This window comes from Phaseolus vulgaris, chromosome 3 (genome assembly GCF_000499845.2).
Source record: "Phaseolus vulgaris cultivar G19833 chromosome 3, P. vulgaris v2.0, whole genome shotgun sequence".
Taxonomy (NCBI): Eukaryota; Viridiplantae; Streptophyta; class Magnoliopsida; order Fabales; family Fabaceae; genus Phaseolus; species Phaseolus vulgaris.
The window spans coordinates 51,513,806-51,528,024 of record NC_023757.2 but is presented as its reverse complement, the minus strand read 5'-3'; the positions used below and the strand labels follow the sequence as shown (position 1 = coordinate 51,528,024).

Here is a 14,219-nt window from a genome sequence, read left to right as displayed (position 1 = left end):
ATTTCAGAATTCAAAAATATGTTCCGAAAATTGAAATCCAAAATATTTCAGATAAAAGTTTTAAAAATAATTTTTCCCATTTTTGTGTAAGGTTATTTTCGTCATTTAGGAGGGATATTTTTGTCATTTTCTAGAGCTGATTGGGTGCATGCTGAAATTGATATGGTGGAGGGAGAAATTGCCACAAAACATTTCTAACCCATTGAACTCGTGACCCAAACTTATGATATAAATGCACATTTTGGACCCAACCCAATTACCCTATAGCCTTTTTAAGACACAAAAACTACATGAAGCCACTTAAAAGGCCCAAAACAAATATGATTTAAAGGTATTTTCTTCCTGTATCTCCATACTTTTTTACTGCACCCAATAATTATTTTAATTTCAAAAATATCTTTCTATAAATAGTTTTAGTTTATGGGGTTTTGTTGTTGGAGGTGAAAGTTAAAATGATTGGGTGCAACAAACAAAATCCAACAATTCAATTCAGAAATCAGCCCAACAAGAGGCCCGAATTCGTCTAGTGGGATGTCTTTTTTATTTTTTTTTATTCTGGAAAATATTTCCTAAGCGTGATCTCATTGTAGCCAATTGAATGTAGTTTTTAAAATACGCCAGCTTTCAATCATCTCTATTTTTGTGCGTCAAATTATGATTCCTTGAGTTGATGGGAAAACTATACAATATCACTGAGTAATAATTACTCATTTTATTGAAGACAATATTCAAACAGTAAAGTAATTAAACAAAAACAAAAAATATTAGAAAGATTCAATAGTTAAACAAAAAATAAAAACTTAATATAAGGAAAAATATCGATGTTTATGAAGTAATTAAAATTAAATTAAATTTTGTTGTTAGTTTATATTAAGTGTAAACTAAAGAAGAAAAATTATTAAAGAAATCTGAAAAGTGATATAAATAGAATGTGGAGGTGGGATCCAAGGTGTTCCTATTCAGGGGAGTGATCACCTTGGAGAAAATGTGGACAAATGAGGTGTCTCTGTTTGCTGTCTAAATATTTTTATTCCTTTGTATTGGATAAGCCACTCACTGGACCTTCTTTTACATAATTAACAACTATTAATTAATAATAGATCAAAGAATTGGATTCCATTTTTGACCTTTTAATTCTGCTTCTGCAACTTGGTTCCTGTGTCACTCAAAAAATGTGCTTCTTTCTTCTTTTCTATGATTTCCAAAGACAACTTCACCCCATTGGTTTATGCACTTTTGTAGTCTGATTTGGTTGGCTAGATTTCAATGTTGAGAAAGCTGAACCATTCACAGAACACACTGTGACTAGGACCAATATGGCTGAGCCTGCATAAGTCCCCTCTTTCACTACATAGCACTCACCATCCAACCATCCCACCCTATATGGCTGCTTTCTGTTCATGCTTGTGGCTGTAATCAATAAAATAGTGGCAAATCCACAGCTCAACCTGCCAAATATCACCATTTGCCCTCACAATTTCAACTTCAAACCCAAGAAACCATAATCTCAATGCTAACTTTTTTTCAATACCACAACTCTTTTCTGTTCTCCAACAAGGATAAATCACAAACCAATTGTGTATTATTTTGACTATGTGTAGGTAAAATAAGAAGGGAACTTTAAACCTAATTCAAGATTTATTAAGTAAGCTTTACCATCACTTATATACTAGGAAAACTCATTAGTTTCATATTCTCAATCTCTAATTGGTGATTGTGAAGTAACAGTTTAACAAAATATGTGCAAAAGATTGATAACCTACCAAGATATCAAAACCAGAACCTTTGCAAAAGCAGGGATCTTGTACCCGGATTTACTTTTTCTTCTGCAAGAACAATTCTTCAACAATATAGAATTCCCAATAATCTGGGCAAGAAAGAAACTGACCAAAGCTGCAATTCCCAGTCCAAAGGCCTTGCTTGTTGGCAAATAACATAGCTTCCCAGTCCACCTGAGATCCTCCTCCTGCAAAACAAACTACCCTTTTCAAAAGTCTTAACTTGCAGGACTAAAAATTGGAGCAATCAATAGAGTAGTAAGCATTTCCACCTTGTTCCTCTTTATCTCAGCTGCAACACAAAAGATAAAGGAAAATAAGCCAAGGGAGAGGGAAATGATGATGAAAAAGAGCTGTGTGAATTTGAACCTAGAAGGGTTTTCCATGGTAGGGTGGTTGTTCATATGAATAGACATGAGAAGAGAATAGACAGTAATTAATGAATAAGTTTTGGAACCTTCTCAAGGAACAGAAAGATGAGATGTTTTTCTTGAGTTCCTTGCATAGTGATGTTTGAGAGTTCTTAACAAGTCTACCATTGGTTTGAAGGAGACATCAGTGCTTGTTGAATGTGGAGTGGTTTTGGAGAATTCTTGTTTGCACAAACTATTATGGTACACACATATATTCATAGTATGTATGCATATGAATCAAAGAGACAAGAAAGTTGGGTAGTGATTAAGGAATCAAACTTTGTCGTTTGAATTGTGGATAATAAGGAGAATTAAAATGTGAATGGTTCATAGTTGGTGTAGTTGTGTTAGAATGGTCAACTTTGGATAACCATGAACATGACAGAGGAATTGCATTTCCATTGGTTTTGCTCTTCTTCCACTCTCTTTCCTTTTCGGTGCGTTGACAGGGGTAGACTCAATGGGTGGGATCTGAATTCGACCACCAAGACTACTAAAAACATGCATTAAGGGGTGGACTTTAATGAGTTATCGATTATATCAAAATCATTAAATAAAAATAATTTCTAAAAAAAATAAAATTAATTATTATAATAATTAAATTTATAGATTATTTTATAAATTAAAAAATTATTAATATCTAAATTAGATTCTAAATTTATAAACTAGTTTTAAATTATATTTAATTAACTGACAATTTTAGAATCTAAAGTAATTGATAACTAAAATCTTGATAGTTAAAATTTTACGAATTAAGATTTTGTAGTTAATTTAGATACAATATTTTTTTAAATCTTTGATATAATATCTAATTTAGTTAATATAATGATTAATTATTATTTTTTAAGTTAATTTTATTTAATGATTTTTTTGTACTGTATGTACACAAATGATTATTTTATTTTTTTAATTTATAAGAATAAAGATATATAGTAATTGATGACATTTTGTAATTAATATGAATTTATTGAATTCTGAGAAAGGAAGATATTGATTCAGTGATTCTATTACACTTTGAGGAAGTAATGACTAAAACGAATTCAATCTTATGTGAGGAGATTCTCTCAAATTGTGCAAAGAAGAAAAATATATTATTAAAGAGAGTTTAGAGGAATGGACATCAAGTTTTTATAGCCGAATAACATTCTTGGACCTAGATTTATTTTTCTTTTACTTTCGTCTTCCTTATGGAAGGCCAAACCTTCTAGGTTGATTCCCTTGTAATTTCCTATTGAATTTTGGGGTTTCGATCAATAAAAGTTTCATTTTTCAATTATCTATAGCAGTTTGTTTTAATCCTCTAATATTTTTGAAATCTGGTTTAAAAAGTTGTTCTAAACACATTTCAAGGGTTCAATTAGTTTCTCTAATTTGGATTTCTTAATTGTTCACATTGTTATAATCAATCTCTTAGATAAATGATCTAATAGGTAAAAGAAAAACATATCATAAGTAGACCCATGAATACAAGTGAAGTATTGAATCATAAGTAGACATATGCTTTGTCGGTCGAATTTGATTAACACATGATTAATTTAGTGTAATCCTGAGTGAGCATTGATTTATGATAATATTTAGATAACTTGTGAATAATTCATTGGTGTAATAACTTGAAAGTCATTTGTTTCTTATTTATCTTACAACGTCTACTATATTTTCCTACTAAACAATTATAAACTCCTCTTTACTTACCGTTATTGCTAATTTTTATTGTTTGTAAATATGTTCTGAACCCTGATTGATTAGATTCACTATTGAATTCGTTGGAAAATGATTTAGAGTCATCTAACTACAATTATATTTTTATCTCTTTGATGTTAGACGATTTAATATTGTGTTAGGATGTCTTTCATTGGAATTAAAACTTCTTTTAATTTAAGTGAAGAACGACTATTAGAAATGTTACAATAATAATTTTATTTTGAAATTTTTCTCCTTTTGTATTTGTATACTATATTCTTGGTTAGTATGCTTTGGATGATTGTATGCATTCTTTAAAAATATATTTGAAAACTATCTTTGCATCCTTAATATGTCTCTTTAATCTTGTTTTTACCCTTGTATATTGAGATGTTTTCTATGTTAAAAATCTTTCTGTTTTATACTCTTGGTCTGTTTTTGTTTTTTTTGTGCTCCTCCCCTTTTCGAACCGGTTGAGATAAAATTTTATAATGTTACTTTATTATTAAATTATTAATTAGTGTTCTCGTTGGTTGACTCAGCCGTCGTTGACTTTTGAAGGGCCCGATGGAAGAAGGCAGACAGGTCAGCAGTAGGTGGCGCGCCATGACCTCTAGAGGTTCTCTTCCCCGCCTTCATGAGCTGAGGTTCGAGGTCTGGCGTGTACAATTAGTTATTAAATTATTAATAGTTGTTTTAACATATCTCCTATTATACCATACATAAAAATTTCTATCATTTTTCTTCTATTTTCCTTTAGAAGTATTTAATTAATATTTAATATGTTTATTTTTTTTTTCTTAAATGTAGATATCTCATTTCCTTTACTTTGTATTAAACTATTATATCCTTAATAAGTTTAGATATGTAATAACTATTTTTCTTATGTCTCCACACTTCTTTGGAGTCCTTTACCCCACCTTTGCTTCACATAAGTTAGTTACATTCTTCTCTCATCCATGTAATTAGTTTCTTTTTATTTGATTAATATTTTGTCTCTCCCCTTAATGATCACATATTAAAAAATGTCTCTCTTCCTCAATTTATCACTTGATTCGTTTTGGCTCATCATCTTCACCATCTCCACATACTGTAATTTTTTTCCATTTGTGTTTAAGATTAAAAATAGCTAAAATTTAAAACTTTGATTATTTTTTCAATTAAGAGAATGATTCCGTTTAGTACATTGATGAATTCTCATACATTTTGTTCTTGTTTTCATTAAGCAGAAATAAACATTGGGATTTTCTATAGAACAAACATTGCTGGTTACATTTATGAGCCAGTTTAGATGAACACATGTTAGAAGAATCAAAATAAACTGAGTTTTTTCTCAAAATTAAAATCAACTTATGCACTGTAGCTTTTGAAAAAGATAAATAAAATAACTTATATAAAAGCTAATTGCATAAGCAGATCTTAATTTATGAGAGAAATTCAATTCATTTTACATCTAAGTGCATGTAGAAGCTTATATACATGATAACACATAAGTAAAAGTATATCCACTGCTTCTAGCATGCTACTCTTTTTTATTGAATTTTGAACATCACCAGCAAGAGTTTTCTGTTTCTCTTTTCTCTTCTCTTCACTTTGTCTTCCTTCTAAGAACTTCAGCAACATACTGTGCTGTGCAGTAAGCAATAGCCTGAACAGTGACCATTGGATTCACACCCAAAGCTGTGGGAAAGACACTTGTGTCTGCCAAATAAAGGCCCTCCACTTCCCATGTCTCTCCCATTTGGTTCACAACTGAGTCACTTGGATTAGTGCCCATCTTACAACTTCCCATCTGATGTGCTGAACACAATGGTGTTGTAAGGTCTGTTAAAGACATTGAACTTTCTTCTTTTACAAATTTCTCGAACTCATGGTAGCTCACCTGCTTAACATTTATGCTCCTTCCCTTGTTATTGTGTGTACCAATTTCTTCAGCTCCTGCTGCTGCAAGAATTCTCAGCACCTTCTCAATTCCTGTCTCTAAATTCTCTTTGTCCACATCTTTCAACTCATAACTTATAAGAGATGGTGAATTCACTGTTCCTGATCCTTGGTCCCTTGCCAGTGCAAATACATGAGCTGTTCTAGAAAACTTGTGCATTCGATCTTTCATATCTTTGCCAGAAGTCCAAGGCATTAGAATTGAGAACATACCAGGATGCAATGAAGGTGTTTGGATCACTGCACCATATCCTGTTTTGTCAAACTGTGCAACAACTGTGGACATTGCTGTCATAATCCCTCCTTCATAGCTCTTCTTATGTTTCTCTGGCCACATCTTAGGTGAAGATGAATCAGGGAAGTAGCCCCAAGCCATTGCCACAGGATGAAGGTGCAAGTTCTTTCCTATGTTCTCATTCTTCAATCCACTTTTCTTAAGCAATGCTGGAGTGCTGAGTGCTCCACATGCTACAATTGTGACCTTGGACTCCACCACACAAATGTCCTTCTTTCCCTTGTATTCAATCGCAAAAGCCACTCCGCGAGCTGTTTTTTTCTCACTTCCTTTCTTTTTCTTGTGCAAGACTTGTATGGCCTCACAACTTGGAATGATTGCTCCATTACCTGATTTCACCAAGTCCACAAGCCATGTTTCTGATGTACTCTTCTTGTTTCCATCCTTACACCCCATGCAGCACCAACCACAGTAGTGATCCGATGAAGCATTCCTTGGAATGTTGCACACATGATATCCCATTTCTAGACACCCTCTTCTCAGGACTTCATTGTTGAACCCTTCCTCTTCAACCTCAGATTGGACTCCCATTTTGCCACACACAGCATCCATGGCTTCTCTGTACAACTTACTTTCAAACAGTTCGAGCTCATGAAGATCACACCACTCCTTGCATACATGTTGAGGAGTTTTAATGCTGGCTGACCAGTTCACTGCAGAGCCACCACCAACTGTGGATCCTGCTAGTATTAGGACAGACATATCCTTTGTTGCAACCAAACCATTGGAGAGGTACATTTGATCCATGCTTGGTCCTTCAAGAAGGGAAAGATTGTTCCTAGCACAGTAGCTTCCTTTTTCCAAGACCAACACTTTATAACCAGCATTTGCTAGAACCCCAGCAGCTACCCCACCACCAGAGCCAGAACCAACAACCACTGCATCACATTGGATAACTAAAGAAGGTGATGACAGGTTGGAAGCTTCATGCTTTTTAGATATGGTAGAGACAGAGAATCCAAATCGTCTTAGAGAATTTTTAATCATGTCTCGTGGATAGTTTAAATGGACAAGGCCTTTGTGAAGAGGGCCTCTGAATTCTTCTTCTTCATCATCATCATCATCTTTTTTTTGGTGTTGTTCTTCCTTGGATGTTCTATGTAAGAAATTGTTCTTCAACTGTGCTTTGAACTCTGGATCAGGTCCACAATAGCCAATTGCCTTCCATGATGGGTTTTCTTCTGCTTCATCTACCTGAAAGTGGATTAACTTTATATAACCATCACAACATGCTTTTTAATTCCACACAAAAAAATATTAACAATTAACAAATATTAGGAAATGAATTTTAAATTTAACTCAATTTTATAAAATCAGTATAAGATTTACGCACACTTATGTATTTATATACTATAAAATGAATTTTCTAACGACGTGGAATAAAAAAAATATGATAGTTAACACATACTGTAATTATATTATATTTAAATAAAATATTCCAAAAAAAACACAAGATAAAATAAAAGAGAAAAATAAAAACTTTTATTATAAGTTGATTTGTTAAAATTCTCTGATATTAATTTCTCTATGATAATTTAGTTAAGATGTTCATAAAATAGTTTTAATTTATGAAAAAAAAAATTTATTTACTTTTATTCTAAAAGTATTTATAGAAAAATTTATCTAGAGATATCAGTGCATCATTCTTGGGCTAAACAGTCGAGACAAGCTTGGCCCAAATTTTATCAAAAGCCTACACAATATCATTAAAATTGGGCCAACTAATTTCCGCAGTCTAACAGAACTCTTTTTGGGCTGCTTCTTCCTGGCACCTCCATACCTTCTTGTGCCACCCTCATAAATTTTTCTTATTCCAAAAATACCTTTTTCAATATTTCGGATTACATAATCCAGAAGTCTTTTTCTAGATTCAGAATTAGCTTCCAGATTATACAATCCGGAAATCTTTTGTGATTAGCTTCCGAATTACATAATCCGAAAGTCTTTTCTATACATAAGATTAGCTTCTGGATTATGTAATCCGGAAGCCTTTTTTTCATATGTGTTATATTAGCTTCTGGATTACATAATTTGGAAGTCTTTTCAAAATATAAAATTGACATAATCCACATCCGGAAGTCTTCTGGATTATCCAGATTACATAATCCATAGGCTTATTATCTCAAATTCAAGGGGGTGAAAAAAAAGAATAAAATGGTATTTTCATATTTAGTAGGGGGTGGCACAAGAAGGTATGGAGGTGTAGGAAGAAAGAGTCCTCTTTTTGGTACCCTAAGGCCTACAGAGTAGTTGATGATAGAAGTGCTACCTACTCCAGCCCAATACCACTGTGAAGAGGTGAGTTGTTTGGGTCCGCGCAGATTCTTCCTGCACCTCCGCAGTTTCTTATATCACCCCACATTTTCAAAAATATAAAAATTGACATTCTAAATTTTACACTTCGAATGTGAAATTTGTTTCACAATCCATACAAAATTTTACATTCCAAATTATAAAATTCAAAATACAAAAATGTATTATTAATTGTAGAGTTAAAAGGTACTTTCGAATTTAGAAAATACATTTTGAATTTTATAATTTGAAATACAATTTAGATAATGAGTTATAGAGTTTGAAAGGTATTTTTAAATTTTAAAAAAATATTCTCTAAATTTTATAATTTGAAAAGAATAAATTAGACTTTTCAAAAATATAAAAAATTACATGAAGAAAATATTTAGGTAAAAGAAGAAAAGTCCTACAGTCTTTGGAAATGTCATGCACACAATTACGATCAAACAAACCCAAGCCTCGAGGAGTCAATAATACCCACAAATAATATAAAATTTTGGGTGATTGGAAAAAGAAAAAAATATATAATAAAAAAAATTGTATAAAATGAAAAGTATTAGTGTACCCCATTCTATTCCCACTTTCTTTTTATTTTACCAATCCACCAATATTATATTTACTCTTCATATTTTCACTCTCTTATTTCCACCTGAGTACATAAGAAAAATAAAATTATTAGTCTCCAATACCAGCTAGTACTGATCCCAATCAAAGTTAAGTTGAGGACAATTTGTGAGAAATATTTTTTAAGAATTATGTTTTATTTTTAATATTTAAAATTCTGGAATATAATGTAGTTTTGACAACCTTACATCATATTGAAAAGAAATTATTTTTTTCAAATAAAATAATTTTAACATTACATTAGTTAAATTACATTTGTAAACTAATAATATTTTTTTTTTAAATATGTTAAGGTGGAAGGAAAGAAAAATCATTTTTTTTATATCACTAAAAAAAATCATTAAATAAAAATAAATTTTAATGACCAAAATAATTAGTTACTATATTAACAAAATTAGAGATTATTTTATAAATTAAAAATTATTAGTATCTAAAATAGTTTCTATTATTAATAAATATTTATAAAGTAGTTTCTAAATTGATATCTAACTATTAGCTATCAAGATTTTAGGTACTAACTACTTATGTTCTAAATTATTCTCTATTAATCTTTTGGAGACTAATTTAAAATCTAAAATATTAGTAGCTAAATTTATTTAGCTAATTTAAATACCAATTTAAAAACTATTTTATAATATTTTATTAATAATAAATATCACATTAAATATCAATAATTTCTTAATCTCTAAATTAATATCTAATTTAATCATATAATGTATAATTTCTTAATCTCTAAATTAATATCTAATTTAATCATATAATAACTAATTATTTTTATCTTTAAATTTAATTACTATTTAATTATTAATTATTTTTTAATAATACTCTAAACTCTAAATTCTAATGTGTCACAACTACAATAGCAAATAAATAAAAGAAATCATATGTGTATCTTAAAGATTGAACACTTGGCCAGCTTCTTCTCCACTAGGGTGAAGGAAACTCAAAAACTAAAAAAAATAAAATAAAATAGTAATGTTGTGGAGAGTCTAGGGAGTGGGACAGTGTACTGAAATAGTGATTTGAGTTTGTTCTATCAGCTATATTTGGTAGCTTTCATGGGGAAAGAGAGGTGAATGATCTTTTGTAATGTTATTCTCTGTTGAGCTGCCATAATTTACTATTCTTTTTGTGGGACACTTGGTATTTACCTTCAGGAATGATACTAACACAACTTGTAGTTTAAACACTGTGAGGATTTATTTGATTTGAACAAGGAATCATTAAAGTATCTGCAATCTCAATTTAAAGCACAGTACCTGAAAATTGAAGGAGGCACTCATGAAGGACTATTGCTAGGACCCTTATTCCCTACCTAAGGTACGGTTGTAGTGAATGTCCGAGCTGTATAAGTCACCACTTGGATATATGCACATGTTCATCAAATGCACTGTATACCCTACACTCATCACTTCACTTCCATGCATACTATTGGTTCGTATCAGCTATACGAATGTTTTTCACCGACCATTAGGACATTAAAGTAGATTTTTTGTGCAAATACTCGCACACCAACTTCCTCAAATGCTGATAATTTTAAAAGTTCTTGCATGGAGACAATTCTTTGAAGATTGTAATGTTTGATCTTATACTGCATTATGAAGAAATTGGCTTGGACTGCAACTATGATCATATATACAAGAAACAGTTTTACTGCATTTCTGTGTTTTCAGTGTTAGTAAAACCCTTTCTCTCTCATTTAGCATACCAAGAATCATAAGAATATGTTCCCTATAATTATTGTTGTATTTGAATATCTTCTCAAAAGTGTGGGGTGACAGAAGTAGTTGCTGTCATACGTTTTTATTGTGTTGTGCATGTATCATGAAGACATTTCACACTCTTGTGAATAGATAGAAACAAAGAATTAATAAAAAATAAGAAGATTTTTAAGAAATAGATCCATAAGTAAGTGAAAGTTTGGTCACGAGTATCATTTAAGATGTATTTAACGTATTTTTCTTAATCTAATTGATGTTTAGAACCATGAATAAATATATATATATATATATATATATATATATAAATAAGGTTCATCAAATAATATAAAGATTAGAAATAAGGTTAGGAATAACAGATTTGCTTAATGTAGAGATTATTACATATTTAAAAATTATTTATTCTTTTTATATAAGTTAGAGATTATTACATATTTGAGATTATTACATATTTGAGATTATTTATTTTTTTTATATAAAAGTTGAGGTATCTCTAAAATATTTTATTATATATATATATATTTATTTATTTATTTATTATTATTATTATTATTATATATATATATTATAAAAAAAATCATTTAAGACATTAAAGTTCCTCCATTATTTATTATTTCTTTTTCTTGGGTGTGCAAGTGAACACGTCAAAATATCCAGACCATTTAATACTTTTAATTAGTCTTTTATATAATAAATCTACTTTGAATATATCTATTTCTAATTTTCTTTTCTTAACTATTATTAATTGCGACTTCCAATAATGGACATGCATTAATGTATATTTATGTATGCATACAGAAATTGTCTTACATACCTTTATCTCCCACGTTGACTTAGAAAAAAAAGAAAAAAATCTTTACCAAAACAAAAGAACAGTATTTTTAGTTAGAACAGTGTTTCGATTTAATCAAATGAACCATGTAGAAAACGTATCTGATGTGATTCCTATTTTTTATAAATAAAACATTAAAAGGAGATAAAAAAGATTTAGAGAAAAATACAAATTGGTATAAACATTATAAGTTACAAAATGGTGAGAATGTTATAACAGTGAGTTTATTAATTTCCTCAGTTCCTCTTTTCGAGTTCAACTGTGAATGTGAGATTTTTTTGTTTTGTTTTTTACTTAAGAAAAGGACACAATAATTCACCCACTTGCTTCACTTACCTTCCATCTTTTTCTTTCCCCTGTCCTTTTCTATCATATATTTCTAGACAAAACATTAATTATTCTCTTAATTCACATTATTTATTACCTTACCAGAAAGAGCACATGTAAACTCCGAACAATAATGGAATGTATAATCTTTCATGTTATTATTCCAAATTTATAAATTAATTCCTACGTTAATGATAGGAGTTAATAAGAGTTATTGTCAGGTATTTATGTATAAGGGTTGGATCACTCCTAAAGTGGTCCCTATTTATTTATTTATTTTATTGCTGATAAAAAGAAAAACTTCTACATTAATGATAGTTAAAGATACATTAATGATTATTAAAGGTAACATTATAGTTAAGAAAAGTATGTAGTATATTCATCACTTCAAAGACTTTTGTAAAAAAATTTATTGATTTTCACAAACTATATAAACTAATCACATCAAAGAAAGAGAGAAAAATAACATATTTTAAGAAATACTAGGACTTAAATTCACTTTGTTACGTATATTTATGTAATTTTAGTTCTTATAAAACTCAAATTACATAGTTGTGAGTCCATTCTTAATGTATCATTCAATTATTATCATACTACCAAAACACATATTCAGAGAATAATATTAATTACTTATTCACATAATATATTAATAATAAGTTTTAACACATTTTCATATATATTAAAAATCATTTTTTTTAAAAATAATTAATTATTATATTGACTAAATAGATACTATTTTATAGATTAAAAAAATCATTAATATCTAAATTATTAATATTAATAAATAATTTTTAAATTGATATTTAATTAGCTACCAACTTTATAATTTAAATAATTGGTAACTAAAATCTTGCTAATTAATTAGATATCAAATTAAAAATTATTTATCAATAATAATTTAAATACTCATATTTTTTTTAATATCTAAAATAATATTTTAATGTTCCGGTGTGTGTCGAGATCAAAAACACTTTATATACTTCTTATCCCTAAATCTATCGAGACGTTTTTTAAAGATAAAACATTGACATAACACTAATCCAAACATAGAGACGGACTAATCTAAACACAGAGACGGACGATAGGTGATAAGGTGAGTCAAAAAATTAGAAGTATAATTAGAAGTTTAGAATCTAAGGCAAGATCCTAAGAAAGAATTTTAGAGATAGAAAGATGGTAGGAAGAAGCATTAAATGTTGTGGGTTGGTAGAGTGAGGAGATAAATTACCTGAGTGAAGAAGGTAAGGAGAGTGAGAAGCTTTATAGTTCTGAAAAACATCCTAAGGGGACGAAGGTAACTCAGAGACCAAGACTGCATAACCCTTTGGCGTTTTAGCAGAGACATTTCAGGGTAGCTATGGAAGAAGGGAAACCTTGATGACACACTCGCCATCCCACACAGTATCAACGTCCCAAACCATGTTGACAGCAGCCACAGTGTCAGCAGCAACAGCCATGTACTTGGGTGCTTCACTTTCTCACTTATCAATTTCCCAAGCTACAACAATAACACAAAATTACCATCAAAAGAAGAAAAAGAGAAAGACAGAATGTTGAAATGTTAAAGGTGGCTACATGTTGAGGTGTTCCAGCCATGGAAGCTGATGTCTTGTAGAAGTTGGCGACAGATTCATCATCGGAGGAACGAACAACGTTGTTGTCGATGGAAGGTATGATGGTGTCGCAGAGAGCAACTAGGGACTTCATCTGCCTAGGAGAGAGAGAGTTTGTGAGAGGTTTTTGGTGTTTGTCTCTCTCCTCATCACCAACATCGGCATCACCATGAGCATGTAGAAGAGTGGGAGTACCAAGGTGAAGCACAGTGTGAACTTTTGCCTCGTTCACACTCAACCCAAACCCCATTCTGAAACTAGCACTTCTGCTATGGCTCTCCCCATTGTTTTCCATATTTGTTGTGTTCATCCTTTTTGTTTCTTGATGCCAACTGCTATATATACAAACACTGTGCAAGGCCTCTGCTCTGGCTATGACTTCATGCAATAAATACAACCTCACACCAAATTCCAAATAAAATAAAATGATTATCACAATTTCACACTTTTATTTTTTTTTATTCTCAAATTATAACTTTATAAATTATTATTTTATTATAATATTTTCACTATTAGAAAATTATTAATTAAAAATTAATTTAAAAAAAAAACATTAATAATTTTAATATTAACTAAATTATATACTATTTTAGAGACTAAAAATTATTTATTTCTAAATTAGTTTTTATTAATAAATACTTTATAAATTGGTATCTAACTCTTAATTATTAATTATTTCAATTTTAAAATTAGTATTTAAAATTTT

The 14,219-nt window shown here is 30.0% G+C and overlaps 2 protein-coding genes across 3 annotated transcripts; both read right to left on the bottom strand.

Annotated features, from left to right (window-relative positions):
* Positions 1-895: 895 nt before the first annotated feature.
* LOC137808606 (protein MODIFYING WALL LIGNIN-2-like) lies at positions 896-2,664 on the bottom strand. 2 transcript variants are annotated; one of them, XM_068609797.1, is made up of 3 exons: positions 2,051-2,664; positions 1,764-1,966; positions 896-1,448 (listed from the first exon to the last, which is right to left on the bottom strand). In XM_068609797.1, exons 1-3 carry the CDS (start codon positions 2,192-2,194, stop codon positions 1,214-1,216), a joined length of 582 nt encoding a protein of 193 aa, XP_068465898.1. In that variant the 5' UTR covers positions 2,195-2,664; the 3' UTR covers positions 896-1,213. The 2 variants fall into 2 exon arrangements, with proteins under 2 accessions (XP_068465898.1, XP_068465899.1); XM_068609798.1 differs by having other exon boundaries at positions 2,236-2,662.
* A 2,571-nt stretch (positions 2,665-5,235) lies between these two features.
* LOC137808605 (long-chain-alcohol oxidase FAO4A-like) lies at positions 5,236-13,983 on the bottom strand. Its single transcript, XM_068609795.1, has 3 exons — positions 13,476-13,983; positions 13,129-13,398; positions 5,236-7,301 (listed from the first exon to the last, which is right to left on the bottom strand). The coding sequence occupies exons 1-3, from the start codon at positions 13,821-13,823 to the stop codon at positions 5,460-5,462; spliced, it is 2,460 nt and encodes an 819-aa protein (XP_068465896.1). The 5' UTR covers positions 13,824-13,983; the 3' UTR covers positions 5,236-5,459.
* Positions 13,984-14,219: the final 236 nt, after the last annotated feature.